Genomic DNA, 22,336 nt, shown 5'->3' on the forward strand with positions numbered 1-22,336 from the left:
ACCTAAATATATGTTATAAGCAATAACATAAATTTGTATTTTACTAAATTACTACGTATTAAATATTGTATACATTTTTTAATATTTGAAATGAAATGATTACATAAATAAATACCATCAGTGTTTAGGTAAGACTAAAAATAAATAAAACTCAAGGCGAAATATTTGAAAAATCAAGTTTAAATACAACATCCAACGATCTTGTCTTTTGTTTTTAAATTTAATCATTTTGTGGAAAAAACACTTGATATATACTTTTCGCGTTAAATTACGTATTTGTAAATAAATATGCAAGATACATTTATAAAATCAGTTGGAATATAACGAGTTTAAATTATAGTCTATATATAAGCGGTACTTATCCACCTACACAAACGATCTTGAAAGTGTTACCGAAATAAAAAGTAAACAAAGCAAAAGCAAAACGCGCCAAACACAATTTTCCGTAACAAAACTCGTGCGCACCGGAAAGTCGCATTTATTTCCCGCCATCCGGCGCCTCGACCAACCGAAATTTGCCGCCTAAAATCGTCCAGCCAATGAGAACAATGGCCGCCATTTTTAACCAATCAGCGGCGAGCCCGCGCTCTCGCCATCGCGTCATTGTCATACCTCGAAAAATAGTACGCCAGTGCAGTGAACCCCGACGGTAAATTGACGATTTTCCGTGTTTTATCGATATAAAACTAAGAAGGTAAGTCTATATTTATGTTTATATACAAAAATAAGTATAGTTTTATCCATTAACAACTTACTTTTGCAATGAAATCCGTCCATTTAATTTTAATTTCGCAATTTTATTCTGTATCACCATAATATCAGAAATGACGCTTAGCAAAAATATATCGTAATTTATAATAATATTTATAAATTATGTATTTTTCATACAAATTATCCAATTATTTGTATATCTGTAATGCTTATGACAATCATCGTTTTTAATCGTACCCTAAAATTCTAGTCTTCGTTAAGCAAAATGGCGGCGATGTTGTGTGCTATTAATATATTTCCCGTCTTTTTTCACGCAACGCAACTGAGTGCGAGTGCGATAGGGACGGCTATATTTCTGATAAGAAGTTTTAAAGTATGCTGCACACGTAACTAGACACGTCTTCGTTCTTCGTAAACAAGCTCCATTGTTGTGTTGCCATGATTATGATTTTATATTCCAATAATAAAGGGAACATTTTATATGTCTTGGCAGTCTTATATGAATAATAAACCTTTTTTCCAATTAGGTGGTAACGTAAATATCTATAGAATAAGTAGTAGTGTTTTGTGTGCAATAAGATTTTACTTATAATTGTAAATATATCTAATATTATTTTTTAATTAATATGTTAATTATATTAAAATTATAAATAATTATTCTGCAGTTTTAATTTCTTAAGTTTTATTAAACAAATATACAGCCGGTACTTAATGTTTATAATAAAACTAAATAGTTAATTATAATTTTCTATTGGGAAAGTAAATTACTCGTGTGCTAACAGCAGCTTCGAGCTTCAGCTTCTTCAATTAAACTATATCTACGTATTTTTCCCTCTGATATTATTTTCAGTAGTCGACGGTAATTTTGTATTTATACGAATTTTATAAAAACGAACACATCTAAAACAATACTAAGCACTTCAAACAAATAATCTTAATAGAGAATAAATATATTTTTGTTATTATATGTGAAAGCTCTAATTAAATTTCACGCAAACAAAATCAATTAAAAATAATAAAATAGGTCGTAAAAATTCGATTGTAGCGCCACACTGTATCGAGTGGTGGAACTACACGCGTGGGGCGACGCGTTCGACCTGGCGGCTCATGAGGCGAACGCTCGCTCACGCGCAACTCAAGCGCACTCAGCCACTCAGTCGATGATTGTCCGTCGTCCGTGTGGACGTAGAGCGTCACTATCGCGTGCGTCGCGTCATTTCGTTGTTTAGTTGTTTACAATCGAAATTAATCATTAAAAATCTTATTGGTGTGTTATAATATAAACGTTATTATATTGTACTAAGTGAACATTTCATAAACTATTTCGTACTCTTCTATAGGGTAGCGTCGCGGATGCTATCAAAGTGCGTCGTTCGTGGACTGTTTAGAGATTGAAGATGTCCGCGTTGAGTGTGAGGGCACCCGGCCTGCAGGCCACCACAATGCTGGACACTAGATCATTACGAGTTCGTGGTGTGACCACACTAGAAGGTGTGCGAAGAAACTTGTTCGGTTGCACGGATAGAGAAGAGAACAGACGGTTCGTTGAGAGAGAGTTGGCGAGGCAGCTGGAACTGGACAGCCAAAGATGGGGTTTCGATTTCGCAAATGAAAAGCCTCTGCCTGGTACGCAGAGGTTCGCTTGGCAGCTCGTACCAGCGTCGACTATACCCGTCGCATTAAGAAGGTCCCCCATCACAATAACAACACCAAAACCGACAACACCAGCCCAGGAGTCAAAAGTATCGAGTCCAGAGAACAGTAAAACGCAAAAGAGAATAACAGGTCAGTATTATTTATAACCTTCATTTATTTCATTTACGATTCAATATTGAATATATTGCACAACTATCTTCACCCTGCATAGACTACGATAACCTGACAAGCTAATTAGTACTGTAAACATAGATATCAATAGTTCATGCAAACTATAATATTACTAGCTATTTAACAACAATAATTAACTTTATACATGCGATAAGATAGATCGTCGTAAAATTTTACATTTAATAAAATTTCTATAAAACCTCGTATATACGAATATAATGTGTGACTCATGCGATTGTATAGGATAAAATATCAGTTCATAAATAAAAATTAGTGATGCCAATGACGTGTTATCCAGAACAGAACGCAAGGTTACATTGATTGACAAATCCTTTGACCGATGTCTTGGCGTTATGCAGAAAATCTCTGAACCAAATAATGATTTCTTTTTTTTTCATTCTTAGTAAAAATTATATTCTGTTTTCATACTTAAACAATATTTAACTACGTAATATTTGACTACGTAAAACATGCAAAATTTAACATACAAATAAAATAAGTAAATAATAATAATCTTTGTTATACTTTTAATCATTTAAGGAACAATTTTAAATTATATATATTGCACAAACAACTGATTAATCAAAATCTTTCGAAGACCAAACATAATTTGTTAATAAAAAAACATTGGAGTCGTAAAATATGAAACCATATTCTTAACATAATATTTTAGTTATTATCGTAAGACTAATAATTAAGTTCTATTCTTATAACTTTTTTTTATTTTAATACGCTTCCTTGTTATTCTGCCAACCCTAAAAGGAACGCCTCGTACTCTATAGACCTTGGATTTGCAATTTTTTGTCCACTATGGTGTCAAAAAGTTCATAAGACGGGGCACTATTAAATAATTTAGTAACGCGTAATTAAAAATTAGGCCTCAATACAATCTTAAAAAGTTAATTTTTAATGAAGGATTTTACGTTATAAACTAAGGGGCGAAGTTTTATGCAAATGTTAAGGTACTTATTAAATTGTTTTTATTTTCCTTTTGGTGTTGATTAGTTAAAACGTTTTTGAAGCATTCTACAGTTGTATACACCGCTGACCTAGATCATGTTATTTGTTTTGACATATTACGCAGTGAGTCCGAGCCTCCCACATTTGTTCCATTTTAGACTACACATGTGTAGCAAACTAGAAACGAGATATTAATAAAGTTACTATGTAAACAATACAATTACGAAAATAAAAACCATCCACTTCAATAAAAAATATAATCAACAATCAAATATCGACACAACATTTAACATAAGCGTCGTAGAACTTTATCTATTCATTAATTTTTACTTTAATATAAGTTATAAACAATATTTTTGAGGCGTTTACCAATAGATTATCAAAAAACATCCAAATCAATGAAAAGTGATTAATTCAAATAGCTACTGAATTACGTTGTATGTTCCGTCCTTGTCACACCCACATTGATACGAAGCAGACGTGAGACGCGTCATTTTGCCACCTACTACGCATGCGCAATTTTCATTGCAAAATGGCGGCTACTATTGAATTACGGTGTCGAAAAAATGTAACATTGTCCGATGTTCTGGTAGTTAATAATGTACAATAAATTTGCATTCTACTATTTAATTAATTATTTTTTTAATTAATTTTATGCATGAAATTGTATCTTGCCAGGATTATTTTTAAGTATGGTCATTTCAACTGAAATTGTACAGCTGGAATCGAACGTCTATAAAATCATAGCATGTTATTACCCGCAGATGTAAATTCTAATCGTTTAAAGAGTTCTTAACTAGAGAAGGGTCACAAATTGCATTGTCTAAAACTGACCAACCGTATAGACGAAGTAGGGGGTCTAAGAAATAACCGGGTCACCCAATTTTCTAAGATCCCTTCTATTACTCGTAATTACACCTTTTCTAGTGTCGTTGAACTGCAATGTTTTCTTCGACGTGTACTTAAGTGGACGTAACTGCGGGGTCCCAGAAATTCTATGCATTTTTAAATATTGAATGTTACAATTGTATAATGAGACCACTCAAATTCATTGACGTGGCTATCAAATTGCATTTCGTACTGTTTTCGTTCTTAGTAACATTTTTATTTAAAAAAAATATCTATTTCTAAAAATAATATGTACAGTACGAAATATTTGTCTTTGCAGATGTACAATTGCATTTCGTGGTAGCTTCAATCAATTTTATTAGCGAAAGTAAATGCGTTGCACTCGTAAATCTTATTATTGCATTGTGATTCGTAATGCACAAAGCGACCCGTGCGCGTGCGCACCCTTTTGTATTGCACCCTCGCGGACACTGACTCTAACGGTTATATTGATTTTTTAACTGTCACTACCCCGGCAACTCATTACAATTTCCTGCGACAGTAATGAAAGTATTTAATTATTATTATTACTTTCCTATAAGTAATTTTAAAAATTTTATTCTCTTTATTATATCGAATCATAACTAATCAACACAACACAACCAAATAATTAAAAATGAAAACAGTTTATAAGACCTGAAATCATCTTGAATAATCGGTAACTGGGTTAGCAGAATGGATATTTGGCTATTCAGTCGGCATTTATTGAAACCGAAACACACTCGCGAAATCGGAACTATGTCGGTGATTAGAAAAACGTTGTCAACACACGTGTTCGAATTTCAAAATTTTTCGTCAGATAGGGGAACGGTAACGGCCGAAGCGGCATCTGCCAACCCCCGCGCGTTACCATATTTATAGCACCCTCCATACATTCAGCATCGGGTGACCGAAGGGAAGCATCATCTGTTTACAGATCGATTTCAATGCGGGATAGCACGCAATTCTGTTTCAAACACATCATTATTTAATTGCGTGCATTCCTCAACATTTTTCACCCATTCCCCGTACAAACATACATGATACATCGTAGGATGTCAAATATATTCAACCATAAAAAATAACTGGAGCAATTATCCCAAACCGTCGTTTGCTTGCACTTGTTACTGCAGAAACGCATTTGCCCACGTGCAAATGACATTTTTAATGGAAAACGTTGCGTAGTTCTCACGGAGTGGCTCACGTGTGTAGAAACCCTAAGGAAACAGAATGTAAGATATGGTTCAGTGCACCCAACGACTGCTAACGTACTCGGATAAAAAATAACCTTTCACAGGGATCAGATCCGGATACAAGAATTCAATCGATGTCGATAAACAATATAAGTTAAGATGGCCCAGTAAATAGCAATCTTAACCGAATGTTGAGGCTTCAAATCACGATAAGCCACGACATTTCTGCCGCCGAACTGTAATTAAAAATAGATCCAATTGAGATATAAATTTTTAGATTTTAATGAGAATGCAGTTTTGCGTGTGCTGTTCGCGTTACTTGACGCACTTTCTAACATTTGAATGAGATGAAAGTGGTTTCCCACGCACACGCCACGTCTATTGTAACCATTTGTAGCTTTGTGACAGATTTGGACTTTTTTTTATAAACTTTATAAACAAAGTATGCATTTTATTTTTAATATTATTTTGCTATCGTTTCTTACGATGTCAAATTACGAGGTAGATAAAAAAACTACAAACCGAATACATACATGTGTATTAAGACTAGTATCAGAGTCTTATATAATATATATAACGCCTTTTTATTATGTCCGTCTAAGTCGGTCGTGTATAAGTTGGTGAATAAAAACTTGTTTATATCGTTAAACATCAACTAACATGAATAAACGATATCAAGTATTTAATGGAAAAAATAAGGAAAGATTCTATTAAGGACTTAAGAATCGGAGGAAAAAACAAAAAAAAGGCCATCACCTCTACCTCCAAAATTACAAAAACGAAATATACACAGATCTGATAAAGTAAAAATACGCTAATGAACAAAAATAAATACTGATATTTTGATAAGACTTATCCTTTAACGAAGATCGAAACTGGTTCCATTACTTTTTCTTCCAAATCTTCGTACTTTTGGTTACTAAACAGCGAGTATGCTACTTTTGTCATGGATGGCAGCTCATCACATTTTTCTATGAATCTCTACTCCGACCGTTAAATGTGGATCGTTATATTCCTGTTTGGAAGTCTAGTGAAAGTGCTCCAAGACTTTTGCTTTCGACGAAACATTGTATTATCACGGGATAACTTTCGATCAGATTATGTTGCAAAAACTTGCATTTATATTGTGCGAATAATACTTACTCTTTTATTTATTCGCATTATAAATAATAATCACGTTATGAATATATAATACAATCCATGTAACTGTTATAACAAGTTAAATTTATGTTGGACAAAAAACAAATAGCATCAATTTAAAACTGTTCCCATTTAATTCGATGATAAACGAAATGCTCAATAATCAACAGGTATGTGGCGAGTTGCTTGTTTCCCATGGCCGTTTGCTTTTATTTAAACAGCGTTTTAGAACGATATCTATAATTTACCAATAACGGTTCAATGGATTGTGTTTCCGTAGATAATTGGCTATCAGTAATATATCACCCTTGTTAAATGTTTCCCATGACGGTCAATGAGAACGCACGTGTGATGAACTACTTAACGGGCATTGTTTTGGTTCGCAGGTTTTTATTTACAGTTCATCTGCCAATTGATGCAATCAATAAAATATATATTTTCCTAATTATTCATTAACTAAAGTTCACTCGAGTACTAATAAAATACTTATAAGATCCTTTGTCCTAACTATCAATGCACAGGATTGAGTCTAAAAATTTGTGAAATAAGTTTATTTTATAGCGCATCCGCTAAGAATGGATTTTTGGAAATTTTGACTTAAATGGGGGAAATGGAGCGGGTAACTTTGTACAAATTTTACCCAAACGGGACGGGTTGCTAGTTAATTTTGTGTGAAAAATTATTTTAAAATAAGAATTATTAAACATATTTAAAAACTAAAATTCATACCCAAGTATTTTCGTGCTTTAAAAATTTCGACGAATTCCATCAATCACATTTCATTATTTTCAATTTACAGCTCGCCCCGTTGTTGTTTTAAATGGAACGCGTCAATATTAATTTAGAAACGCACGGGATTTATATTTCGGCTTGACAGCTGTCCGAGGAGAATAAAACACACGAAGAAAAAACCGCATTGTCAATATATCACACGATCACGCCGATAAAAATATATTGACGTGCTAAGGTTATTGTTTAAATGGTTTTTGTATTTTAAATTTGAATAAAAACGGTAACGTTCCGGATAGTGCGCCCGCGCAGATAATGACGGGGCGGGGGGGGGGGGGGCGTCGAGTTAAGTGCAGTTTTAGACTAAAATGTAACGGTCGTTCGACTTTCGGACTTTTTGTTGGTCTTACAAAGAAAGTACTACCGATTGTTTTAGTGCCGCTTCAGACTTAACGTTGACTTGTCTTGTCAATTTGTATTTACAAGTTTACACCCACATTATTTCCTCTGGATGCATTATTGGTCCAGTGACAACTGGGGTCGGAAGTCGCACTAACGACTTATTCGTGGGAACCCATACCATAATTGCACCCGCAAGGAGTACTTTGCTAGGAATGTAAGGTGCATTTTGGTCCTTTAATGACAGTCCTACTTCCTTGATGATATCTTCACATGAAATTACCGAAGCGTTTCATATAATAGGACCTCATTGGCATACCGTATTTATTACACCACCGACCGCAGTCGAAAGATGTAATTTTATACGGTTTGATATCGTTCGAAACAAGAAATTGAGACGTGGAAACCACAAATCTATTTCTGCATGTACAGTTTGTAATATCGCGATATAATTTACATGTGCTTTCTCGCCAATCGCTTGGATTTCAACGTTAAACATCACTAATGCACATTCTTACAAAAGCGAGCCGAGTAAAATATTTCCATCATTATGCAAATGGTCTTTGAGTGTTGTCACTTAAGGAAGGGCGTGAAAACCGTGATGTATACCTTCATTATACGTTCAATACAAATGTCCAGGGTTATATTTATAAATCAAACGACTCCAACACATTACTTATTCTGATATCTCCACATCAATTGAAAAAGGACAATCGTCCACTCGAGACGCGGTCGGATTAGCCTTTTCGATTCATACATTCTAATGTATATTTTATTGTTATTCCTTAAATCTATTGTATTTAATGCAATGAAATGAAGTGATGGATGGACTTCGACGCTGCATTAAATTAAGTGTAATGGAGTAAGAATTGTAACAGATAATTAACATGACCCTGGGAAATCCTACCATAAATAAAATTCGGCGTCTCTTTCTTAAGTAGTAGAACTAATTCCAAGGCAAATAAGTAAACAGATGTCCACATCATCGACAAGCCCTTAAAGGTCAAATTGTTTGCATTAGATTATTTATACAAGAAACTCAACTGTACGTGATCTCAAATAACTACGGCTTAAGTGCGTAGGACGTAAAATATTGTCGAATTTTCTAGAGTGTGTTCACCTGACAACTTTCTCTTATAGCTCGCGTCTCTTATATAAAATACTATAATGAAATATACATATATTTAAATTTGGTACTTGAAATTTAATGTTAAGAAAACTGACCAACCCGATCATTTATAATATCATATTCACCCCTGCACATACATATATAACACGTGTGAACTCTACCTCTTGGACAATTCTCTATTATCAATGTAACGCATTCTTCGTGACAATTCAACTGTCACAAACGTCAAAGACATCTTGAAATGTTCCCCCGAGATGACGGATGGAATCCGATGAATGGATATTTATGGTAATATCTGATAGAAATGTTAATATGTTATAATTATCGAGGCGAGTGCGTCTACATCTGAATAAATAGCAATCATCTCTTAAATTTTCACACATTTGTTTACCTTTTTCCATTGTTATGGTTTCGTCGAATACTTTGAATGTGATGTTTATGAAGGCGGTCGTTAAACAAAAATATTAACAGTTTTTTATTCTATACATTTCAAACAAAGAATCCAGTGCTCTCAGTCGGAACGTTTCGTACGTTAATAAAGTTCACAAATATAAACGCATCATTAATATTTTCTATATAAGTGCCATAGTAAACATAAAATGCACACGGAACTTTAATGAAGGTTAAACTAACAAACCCTTTGACTCGTACCTACTCTTCCATTCCGTGATAAAAGTCTTCAAAGCATTCCTAGAGGTCACATCGAAATGAAACTATGAGTGTCCTTAACAAAACCCTTCACAAAAGCCCTAAGAAGCCACGATAATAAAAACAGAGCATTGTGAAGAAAAAAATAATATTTCATTTCGTTATTTGATATTAATATTAGTGATATAGGGTTACCATTTGAATAACTAATATTATATTATTGTGAATAAAAATGTATAATGAAGCTAATTGTGTGTGAACGGACATTTATAAATATGAATATTGATTAAGATCTTATCGTGCTGTTCAAATCGTCTCAGGAGGGTTCAATATTGGCCATAACATACTCACGAACCATATGAGAATATTATTATACTTAATACAGTTACGGAAAATTGCTTAATTTAGTTTATGAATTTTGTTTCGTTTGTATTTGTATCAGTGCATCTTAAAACGTTCGCGAATTAAAAAGTTTACTCGTTAAATATATTATTCTAACCAAATGAGTTTTAATAATAAATTAAAACTAAAGTTTAACTTTTATATTATGAGTAATTGTTTCATAGAATAATTTAAAACTTTCTAAATGCGGACATTGCTTTTTAACATTCCTTGTTCATAACTAGTTTAAAAAAAAAGTAAGACGCTCGAGTATGCCAAACCAGATTATGTACGTGTAACTAAGAGCCGTTAACCAAGAGGCCCTACGGGTTGCCATAAACCTTATAACGGTATAAAAATGACCAGTGTCCTATCTACCACTATCGAAATTATATATGGATGTTGTGAAGGGATTTGAATTTGGAATCAAAGGAGGTATTTTTTTTCTAAATGTTTATGGACAATATGTTTAAAGCTCACACTTATGATGTACGAATACACTGTTTATTATGGACGTATAACCATTTTAGAATAGAAAAATTTGGACAAAAACGTGATTTAAAAATAGTCTTAAATTTAACTCTTTTCATAATCATAACAAAGATTTACAGTAATCTTTATAACAATAAAATCGTTAATGTTAGATTCGCAGTGTCGCCGACCACTGTCTTTGCGGCGCCTGCGCATGAGGTCGACGAACTGACGACGCTCGTGTTATTGAACGTACGCAACTAAAGCACATATACCAGTGACAAAAGAAAAAAAGTGAAAATAAAAAAAAAAATCAAATATTTCGTATATATGTCACTTACTTAAACTTATTAATATCCACCTAAAAGTCAAAAACACTTTGATTATTGTAAGAATATAGGGGCACTATTATTGTTAAGTTATAAAACCTATTGCATACAAATAACCTACATGATAAAATAAGTAATAATAAAATTTTGCATTGAACATTTCGTAATCAATGTAATACCAGCAATATCGATCGTACGCATAAGTACTAAGTTTATTACAACATTGCATACAATACTTGTGACAACTTTCGCAACACTATCAACATTCACAACAAACGATACGTCAGTGTAGCTACGACCTAATATGACGGTAGCTCAATTAACGGTACTATGACAACGCCTTTCGCGAGGCCTTATTCCAAATTTAAATAATGCGCGTACGCACCGCGACAACGTAAAAATTTTTTTTTTGTTTGTAAATAAATAATGTTTTGTTACCTAACATTTAAAAAAGCACAATAAAGTCGTTTCATTAAAATGAACATATTGTATAAACTATAAGAACAATACGACATTCCATATTATATAAACAGCCTGAATACACATCTGTTGTTTATAAGATTCTGTTTTAAAAACATACATACGGTTCACCGGTAAAATAGTAACAACTTACGTCAGTTATTATAATTTCAGACTAGACCCCAGCTGTCTATTCCCATCCTAGATATAAAAATTAAGGCAAATTTCAGTCACAATATTGTCCAAATGCGCACGCGCACACCGGAAACAGAATAGCAATTTGGAACGCTAGTTTTATCCTCAAAACATAGCTGTAAAGGTGATTGAACTCTAAGTGTTTAGGTACCTAAATCTAATCATAAAAGTGCAACAAATTGCATTAACATGTATCAATTTGACCCTTATCGGCTACTCAGCACAGATAAAATATGAAAAAGCCATTGTCATATTAAACCTCCTTATCAGCAACATAAGTGCACCTATCTAAATATAACCACGCGTGTGTTTATTTATGATTTTTTAATCGATATATTGAAAAAACTTTATGATATTATTGCAATACCTAAATTTGGTTACGACTAAGTTTACAAACAAAAAATTTCATCTCTATCGCGTTGAGTAGAAAAGAGTGAGACGAAAACAGTATATGCGCTGAGGACGGCGATCGTAAGGTTATTCAACTTTAAGCAATTTACGGTGAAAATTGCAATAAAATTTTCATGTTTAACTTACATTTATTTCAAGATAATATTCGACTCTATTACATAAATTATTATTTATATACAATTTAAAGAAAATAGAAATGTTTTATAAATAAAACTGTTGATAAAAAGTATTTAACATAATTGCAAATGTAAAATAAGATATTTATGCTAATACATTATAAAGTCAAGTTAGTGTCATTACTTACCGCTTTACCTATAAATGTTGCTCAGAGGGTGATTAATTAAACCATGCTGTCTTCTTCATTCGAATGACACATCTGTAATGACAGACAGAGATAAATCTGTGTTTAACCGAACGCACCTTAAACAACGTTTAAAATAAAAACTTGAATAGATATAAGTGACAATTGTAAGTCTATTGGTACAATGTTTTTTCTTTACCCAAAGGTTGCAATTGCATTACATGCAATTACTCCAAGAAACTTTGTAATTAAATTTTCTTTAAATATCCCGTGACTTTGTTCGGATGTTGCTCTGATTATGGTGTTTTCTGATTACAAACAAATAAAAATTTTAAAATGGCGTCCACACTGATAAAAACGCTGTTCAATATAATGTACGTATAATTCTCTTTTTGTAGAATACAATTTATAATGCAATAATTTACATTCGAGTTGTAATAAAAACTGCATACAGCCTTGTAGTTAACTAAAAATAATATCACATTGATTGCCATTTAAAAAAACATGTCATTAAGTATTCAAAGGATGATAAATGTGAAAAAAAATTATAAAACGGCAACACCTATCTTGCATCGTATATATTTAATCTTACAAACGCGTTTTTCTTTTAATTCTGTTTCAATCCTCTCAAACTAAATATAAATCAATTCTAAATTTATGGTCATGTCTTTGTCAGCTAAAATTAATGTTGTAATTTAAAAAAAAAAACACAAAAGACAACCAAAATCAACTTGTAGCAATTTAAACAGCCAATATATATATTATATAAAAATATATTATTTTATATTTTTTATATAAATAGAACGAGATTGATAATTGCGTATCTGGTCAGACTACTTTTAAATTTTTATACATAAAGTATTCTAGCCTTCGATTCGATTGTAATCGAATGATTAAATAATACAGATACACAAATGTCAAGTCTTGTTGTATGTAGGTATGTTGATCCGATGTCCATAACCGGTTGTATTAGAAATCTACTCAATCTTCATTGCAGCAGTCTTGGGCATACGACTCTGTGATTATTTTAATAAGCAGTTTATTTGTCTTCGTAGGATAATTGTACCACGTAACCTGAATAATTTCATATAAAAAAGGTATTCTTTAATCGATTTTATATGGTGATAATTTGCAATTGAAAATCTGACCATTATCGATCATTAATCACCTAATTGCAATGTTATTTATAAATATACATATGTATACATTATATTTATAATAGGAAGGCATCCTCCTCGCTAAATTTCATATTAACTTATCCATTTCTTTAACTCATTTTTGAGATTAACGATGTGTGTATACAGCTACAAACTAAATATATAATTTTAAAGCATTATTATCATAAACTTAGACGAAATTCCGATACCCTTCTTACGAACATACGAAATTGTAGGATAATTTGAATAAAATTGTCTAACCAAAATGTATAGTGATCTATAATTTGTTACACTATTCGTAATCGTTCCATCTGTATAAATACAGTGATTTAAACCCGTTCGTGAATATAGGAAATTAAATTTAGGAATTTCATTTAAATTTTAACTAAAACGTTTTGTGTTTAACTGTGGTAAATCTATTATAGCCTTACACCATATTCTGGTGTTGCTAGTAAAATAAAATATACCACAATATTTGATGAAGGTATTAGTGTGTCGTTATCGTGTGTGAAAGCGACACAGTAATAAGTCTCTTTAAGAAACTTTTGGGTCAAGTGCGTCCACTTGAGTATAAATGCATTTTAAACTACATCGCTTTAAGTGGCAAATTCTACAACCAGTAGAGTTATCTTGAGTTTTTTTCACCGATTTTAAAACTGCTGTTATTTTCAACATGCTTAGCGTGGTGCTTTTGTCGTAGTTACCCACGTTAGCCCGTGGAATTGACCTAGACCTACTAACCTTTATTTAGGGTTGCTTAACTGGAATGCATTTTAAAATTTTCTACTTTTAAGTTTCTTTTAAATTATCAACATTAAAACTACTAACGAACTAAATCTTTTATGTATATTTTTTGTATTCAATTTGTATCTTAGATATTTTTCTTAAGTTTAAGGGTTATCGATTGACTCCAAGTTCGCTAGCCCTATAAGACCTTTTTTAGTTTTTGTTCTACTAACCTATAACCTACGATAAGCGCTTTCTAAAAATTAGGTAATCTTTTAAATATATGCGTCGTAAGAAATATACCAGTGAAGTCAACTAATTATTATTTTAAGTACAAAAAAAAATTTACACAATTTTAATTAAATAAACTTCATTATAGTGTATTCAGTAATGCTTTTTATTTAAATTTCTTTAGTGGATGCGAGCCCCGTAAAAAAAGAATTGCTCGTTCCATTAGTTTTATATAAAAATACTTTCCCCTTCAAAGTCCATGGAATAAAACAAAAAACTAAAGACATAAAAATGAAAACTATTTTCAATTACGATTATGATGTGACAAATAAAACTACATGACGATAAAAACTAACGAAAATGTAAATAAAGAACGACTCAAATGAAATCCTATACATACATATGTCTTCGTCATGCAATTAATAAATAATTATTTGATGAATACATACGTTATTGTAACTAAACTAGAATCAAGATACCTCAGTCGATAAAACGTACTTACCTGACATCTGTCGAGCCTAAGTCCAGATAAGCTATATTAATATGTAGTTGGTACTATTACTTTGGTTGGTATATACTATATACTGCTGGGCTAAAGCTCTCTACTCGAGAAGGTTTGGAGATTATTCCACCACTTATGGAACTTTTATATGTGTGGCTTGTATTCACATCCTCACGATGTTCTACAATACCTACTTTATATATAAGCATTTTTCTTTATAAAATCGTAATAGTGCGTATGTACAACACAACATCTTAAAATTAGGTCAAATATTTATAAGTTAAAATAGTATGGTTATCAAAAACAAGTGGTCCATTTCTTTGAACTTGAATTACAGATGAAAGATCAACGCAACATGTTCCTAGAAACCTACAAAGAACTATTAATGCTAAAGGATCAGGTTTTGTTACTCCTGTTAGAAAGGGATGGAAAATAATCCGTCCCTTTCATTTACTATTCGAGGCCGCTCGTAAAAGATTTCGGTGCAAGAAAAAGTTGTTTTGGTTTTTTTTTTTCTCTTCAAGACTAAGCTTATCTTTTTTGATATTCTCTACTACGCCATAAATAAAATACTACGGGACGTTGATATTTTTTATAGTAATTTGAACCCAATCCAACGGTCACTCGCTTAGGATAAAGGCATATCGCGTGCGCGCTTTGTCGTAATATTGCGTTATATTTTTTTCTCTTATCTAACCTAACTGGGTCACAGATAATCTATATTTCGCAAGAATGGTTCGAAATTTGTTTATTGATTTCTATTTTAAATATAATTTAACGCAGAGATGAACCGTAAATAATATCGCGAATACCATCATTTAAGATTAGAAAATTATCTTTTAATTGGTCAGAAATTGGTTCTATCTGGGGGAAGCTGCCTGGCCACTAGATGCAATTTTGTCGGAGATGCGCGGCCAATGACCTTGTGAGCAGGACAGCACTATAACGATCGCAACGGGTAGCATGCGCGTACGCACCGAAAAGGAATGAAAATCATTGTATTATTGTTTGTTATCCTTGTGTACGATTGTGTAAGTATGTGTGTGCGTGAGTCTAATCCTGACGCGTATGTTATTGTTTAGCTTAGTATATGTTACCCTTTAAATGATATTATAGGAATATTAAAAGAATAAGTTTTTAGAATATTTTTTGTATGTAGGTATGTTAGTTTCAGTATTAAATACACTGAGCTTAACGTCTTTCATACAAAATAAATCTTTTATGTTCAAGATTTAAAGGAACCAAGTGATCGACTATTATGCGAGGATTAAGGCAATTCTGTTTCTTATTCAAGTTCCCAACGAGTTGACACGTCTTCATTGAATCGAAATGGAAATAGGTCGAATAGTTATTAAATTGTTTAAACATAAAAGAGGTTAAATTTAAATTGATTAAATGTCAGGATTTCAAATAGTCACGATCGATTCTATATAATGAAATCATTTTAAATATGTATTAGGTTTGAAACACACCGCGACGTAAAAATATTTATTGGATAAGGTTTTAAAAAAAATTAAAACCAAATCTCACTTCTCCCTCCAAATGAAATGCAATTCCCATGCAATATAGCACGCATTCCTGCTTCGATAATTTCTAATGATTATGCATCTACGGTACCTGCGCACTGCATCCACGAGCTCGCACAACGGACAATGTGCATTCAGCCATTCAAATTTAAATTTCGTGAAAAAAATAATCATAAAATGCACTGTTTATGGCTCAAAATACACAAATAAGACCCGCTCCCATGCTCTCCATGGTCATTGAGGGTCAAACTGTGGCCATTGTGATCCTAAGTTGTCTATGGAGTAGGTTACGAAGGGACAAAGGTGGTGACATGTCTTAGAAAAATGCCCTCTGTTGCTTTATGGTAATGAGATTTAATTGAGTTTATAATGGATAGGATGATGAATTCGCTGGTCTAGTAGGGCGCGATAATTAAAGTGATACAGCGCTTTCTCTCGCTGTGGTTTTGACATCAATTATTTTCTTATTAAAAATGTAACGGTTTTATGTACTTTTCATTCGGGGAAAACGTAACTATTTGACGTGTAATCAAGATAAAATATATATATATTGATACTAGCGGTATGTTTTGAGGTTTTTTTAAAGGTCGGTACACGTGAAAGGGATTTAAACAAAACTCACTCGGTAGAGCCGTTACGTGTCCGACAGACACAAAAGACATTGTCTCTTGAAATCATTTAAAATGAACGAATGAATGGTAATGAAAGAAAAAGTAAATTTCTGAGTTTAAAAATTCAAACTAAACTCTGTTCTTACTTTCTTTTGATGACGTCGTTGAAAAATAACTTAGCGGTTTCTATTGGTGAGTTTACGTATGTTACCTTTCATTCAATTTAATAAAAGACCTTGCAGTGTTATAACAAACAAATAATCATATTTATTTCGAATCAATTCCAAATGTATGTATAAAAAAAAAGTGTTATAAAAACCCGCGCAAAATGTTTTTATATAGGTACGTCATCTATTGTCACTCGCAGCAGCCATTAAGTCTAACAAAGGTAATTGACTTTTATTGCTCAAATTGTACCTAACAGGTCTGACAAAGCATTTCGCAAGACCCACATGACATTCAGTAGGGAACCGGGCCAAAGGGTCAAAGATCTCTTCTTTGTTACTGTTACCCTAGTACCTTGCACTCTCAATTGTTACTACACTATTGTCGTTTGAGAAAGTCTAAAGATAATACGATAATATTATAATGGCAACTTGTAGGTTATTAAAAAAATAGACGTTCGAATTTTAAATTACTTCAAAAGGAAATTGTACAAGCAATTTTACAAGATAATTCGATCAAAACAAGTGATAATCATAAATTATCTACATATATATTTTGTAGTCAAACTGATAAAATTGTCTTTTAGTATTCGTCGCATAAATTATGTAGGTATATTAGCTGTACTGATTGTGTATTTACAGCGAGGCGACTGCGCGTCTGGCTCATTTAGAAATATATAATATGTATTAAATTAGAAGTGTAATGCATAGATGTTTTTTTTTCAAAATATCACGAACAGTCTTTTGTATTATCTATATATAAATAGGCAAAGAGACCTTTAGATAACTTACTATAATGTTTTATTTATTATGTTTATCAACTGATTTTTATTTGTTTGATTGCTACTGGCAAATAATAATCAATAAAAAAAATATAGTTGAAACTTGCAAATTAATAAGTTTTTCTTTTCAATAATGAACTCTATATACATAATGCAATATTAGGCTGTTTACAAAAGAGTGCATGCCTCGAGAAATATTGTTCGCGCATGCGCAGTGTGCAACGTTTACATTTGTTTACGTTATCTGTCATCTGCGAGATGTGGGCGGGAATTCATTGTTACGGGTTTGCACAGAAACAACAAACATTGGAAATGTATGAGAACTGTTAGCATATGAAATTAATTAAATCCTAAACTCGTGAGTTGTTCGACACTGAGGTCAAATTTAGAGATCATCACGAATACTTTTTAAAATTAACTTTAATATAAACATTTAAAAATGCTCTACATTTATTTTATTCTACTTACTCTATTTTTATTTTGTAGATAATTTAAAAAAAAAATAATTAAAAATTTTCCAAAACATTTATTGTTTGAAGTCTCGTCAAACGCTTCCCAAAAAATCGGTTGACTAATAGAAAAATAGTTACTAAACTATTTTGTCATTATCTGTTTATCTATGATAATATCTACATATATATATATATATACTCTGTTAATCGTTAACTATGCGGCTTAAATCTAATAAAAAATATCAACAATTATAACACAAAATTTCATAGAAAGCGAAATCAGTTCCCATACTATACCGTCTATTATTTTGCCCATTTTAATCAAAGCACTTGCAACCCTCTCGTAATAAAATATTTTCGGCGCCATAATTTGTGGGAACTCACGCTCAGTGATTTCAAACGCTAACAAATTAATGCTCTTTGTTTATTTTTACATATATTTGTTTTTGACAGAGTTCCATGTGTGGGGAGGTATTAGAATGATTTGCTTGTTGTTACAATTTAAAAACATTAAACAATTAATGATAAACAAACTCCAAACATCCGTTTCGTTATAAATATATAATTTATGTACCAATCATGTTCTTCGCAATAATGTATACTTTTTTAACTTGAAAAAAATTCGTTACAAAGACAATCGTATCTCCGTTGATTCTTTCAGATACTATTGTGGAACAATTCAGGTTTGTATTAAGATTGACGTAGGAACAGTCAAATAAATTATCAAAAAATGGCTGTACATTTAGACCATCATAAACGTAAATCACCATTTAAAACGTACATCAAACATTCAATTCCATATAAAAATAAGTTATAACTTTCAAAATTTACAATTAGTCAATTACCGTTAGCACAATTTCAAGGTTAACGTTATATTTCATTTCATAACTGTACTGTCCAAAAAATAAGTGTAGAAAATGAATTTATTTCAACTATTATACGGTTGTTACACTGACCGTTATCAGCAACCTTGGACGACATAGGTCGTAAACGACTAAACATAAACAAGACACGATCGTAATACTTAAAACAAAGATTGTTTTTTATCAGAACAACTGTTTTTTTTTTGAATAAAAATAAGTTAGTGTATTTAAGCTTAACAGTTTTATTGAATATTAACTTTACGTACGTTTCGCGAAAGTAGTCGTTTAAAAGCAGCATCGCAATTCATAGTGATATTCTGATAAAGAATGAGTAGTCATCTACGGAAAAAATTATAGTTCACATTTACACTCCATCCCATCGCTCTCATCGCTCTGGACCAACGGCTTTACGTTTTGCATAATGATGAGAACCCAGTGGATAGATCACGAAGATTTAAATCGAAAGGGTTTAAAATCCAAAATTTTGTATTTTTATACTTAGAAACTTTGAAGATTAAAGTATTAGATTGATTTCCATTTAAAGAGTTTATGAGAGCTAAGATTATATTTCCAAAACTCCTGTTAATCCAACGTCAATGTGGCTAAGAGACCGTTATAGATAACAATAAAATATATAGCACACATTTAATACTAATTACTCAAGGAGCGCTGTCGAAACAAGGAATTTATTTGACTTACAGAAACAATAAAATGTATATATCCCCGTATAGCCGTCGTAAACCCTTTAATTGCTACACTCCAAAACACTTTTATAATACAGGAATAATTTAAGGCGTCTCACGTCCTATTCCTTTAAGTACTATTGTTTTATGCAAATTCGATACAAAATAATTATTAATGTAATCATGCAATTACACTAAATTATTGAGATGGAATGAATTTATTCTGCATTATACGTTACACAGCGGGATGTTAAAATTAATTGTGTGAATAGCAATTTAAACCTAAAACATAAAGCTATAAGAATGGTTTTGTGTTAAAATTTTAAATGTTTTGGTACGTTTTGTTTTGATATTTATAAACGGTAAGCTTTTAACAATATTAATACATGCAAAAATATTTACTGCAATCTTGTGGGAAAGGCTACTATTAAAAAAACAACGAATGTGTTGTTTTTGTTCTTACGATATTTTAATATCACCTTGAAATTTTAATTCTAATTTTAAATTTGATTTAAAAAAAATAAAGTCGCGGAGGCTGCTTAAAACGAAACGAAAGTCAATAAACGAGTATTAGTTAATATTAAATCGGATAAGATCCAGTTTATCCGAGCAGTGTAAATCCGAATCACACGATATTTGCATATATGTGCATACGCAAACAGGTCCGTTCAGTTTTCAGCGACCCGTATTCCCACGGGTCACATCACGAATTTGATAAACATCTAAATTATCTAATATCACACGTGCATCCATTAAAATATTGTTTTAAACATTTTTCAACGCGATTTTTCTTATTTTGTATTCGATTTGATGCTAACCTACTGCATTGTTAAACTCTTGTCGAAACTATTACACCAGTTGGTACCGTTAGATTGATTATACTGCAACACACGTGCAGGACGAGTGTGAGCTGTAAAGGTCTAGCTGTAGGTAAAAACAGCTCTCTCCTGGTAATGCGTTCATTACTTCAAAGTACTCTATTATAGATCTAACATTAAATTTATAAGATAATTGTGTCTGCATTATACGATCCTATTAAACCCACGTCAAAATGAAATTAGTTCTGTTTATAGTGTTGTTATTTATTAGCACCCAATAATGGTAGAAAGTTTCAGTAAGTTTATCGAACATTATAGATTCCTGTTACATATAAATAATGTCAATATTTATTAGACAAACGATATATTCGATCACATGTAAATGTATCCTATCCGGTGTCCAAATCATCGTGGCATACAAATTGCATAGCTCCTATTACGCAAGTTGCTTTTCGATTATTCATAACTCGTAACTAACAAACTCGTAACAACTTCAGTACACCATTTCCTTTCCCAAGACCGTCGCTGACCCATATTCATTATTCCTTTTCTTAAATAATAATCATTTTATTTGATCCATCAATGCTTGACCAATCGTTTTACTATGCGACCCCGCCCGGTCTGCGCGTACGCATAGTAATTTTATGACTGGTGTCAACCTCGACCCTTCAATGTTTTGCTTTCACACGTTTTAATATGTGGAATTTGTCCAAACGAGTGGTCAACTCATAAATGTTAGTTAGTAAAAATTTTAAGAACCTTACACGCTGTGCATAATAATGTCGTAAAAATATTATTTATGAAAAATTATACAGTTAACGAAAAGTTTTGTACAGTTACGATTTCATTGTCCCGTTCGTGTTTTATTGGTTCCGATTTAATTTCTCATCGTCAGACAAAGCGAGGGTATACGTTGAAAGGTGTTGATTATTGGCACAATACGTTTTTAAAACATAATCAAAAATCGTGACGAAGACAGGTTTTTGAGGAAATAGATCACACCTACCGGGTGGTCGCGGCCCTCCTTGCCAACGTCGATTGTATCTGCTCAGATTAAACTTTTTTTATAGACGTTCCAATGAACTGTGTCCTGACTACTAAATATTATAAAATGCATTTAGTAACAAAAAAGGATACAAATTTTTATTACTTTTTAATGGACTCCAAAGCTTAGTGAAGCAATCACTGTCCTCGGATAGCGGAAAAAAATTACACGTTAAAAATTCAACCTCTTTTGAGACGGGATAAAAAAATCCTAAATGAGATCAAAGCGGCGAAACACGTTCATAATAGGAAAAAAATCACCGCCACTCATTCGAAAGATTGCAAGCTTTCGCCTTCGCCACTTAAGATAAGCGTAATCTTTAGCACTTATGCATTTTAAAGGATATCTCGAGAGACCATTAAGTTAAACGCTTTTAATTCCACGTCCGTAAACCTAGCATGATGGAACTGAGCTAGTAACTCGAGTAGCGGCGCGATGCAACTTAATACGCGGAGAGAGTTGCTAATTCGCACCAGATGTGCCCGCAGATGCCGCGCCCCGGACTTCTAAACCACTACACAGATTATAATTGCTTAAATAGCTGCATCTACCAAATGTCGACATTTGGATTCGAAATGAGCAATATTACCCAATTATCAGCTGCTTTAAAATTGGATCGAAAGTAA

At 32.3% G+C, this 22,336-nt stretch overlaps 1 protein-coding gene across 1 annotated transcript in view; it reads left to right on the forward strand.

Moving 5' to 3' along the window:
• Positions 1-558: 558 nt before the first annotated feature.
• LOC113396573 (cyclin-dependent kinase inhibitor 1-like) overlaps positions 559-22,336 on the forward strand; it is a 32,369-nt gene continuing 10,591 nt past the window's right edge. Inside the window, exons 1-2 of the mRNA XM_026634563.2 lie at positions 559-694; positions 2,052-2,496. Coding sequence (XP_026490348.1) covers positions 2,109-2,496 — 388 coding nt within the window. The 5' untranslated portion in view covers positions 559-694; positions 2,052-2,108. The remainder of the gene's footprint in view (positions 695-2,051; positions 2,497-22,336) is intronic.

Source organism: Vanessa tameamea, chromosome 22 (assembly GCF_037043105.1).
Source record: "Vanessa tameamea isolate UH-Manoa-2023 chromosome 22, ilVanTame1 primary haplotype, whole genome shotgun sequence".
Taxonomy (NCBI): domain Eukaryota; kingdom Metazoa; phylum Arthropoda; class Insecta; order Lepidoptera; family Nymphalidae; genus Vanessa; species Vanessa tameamea.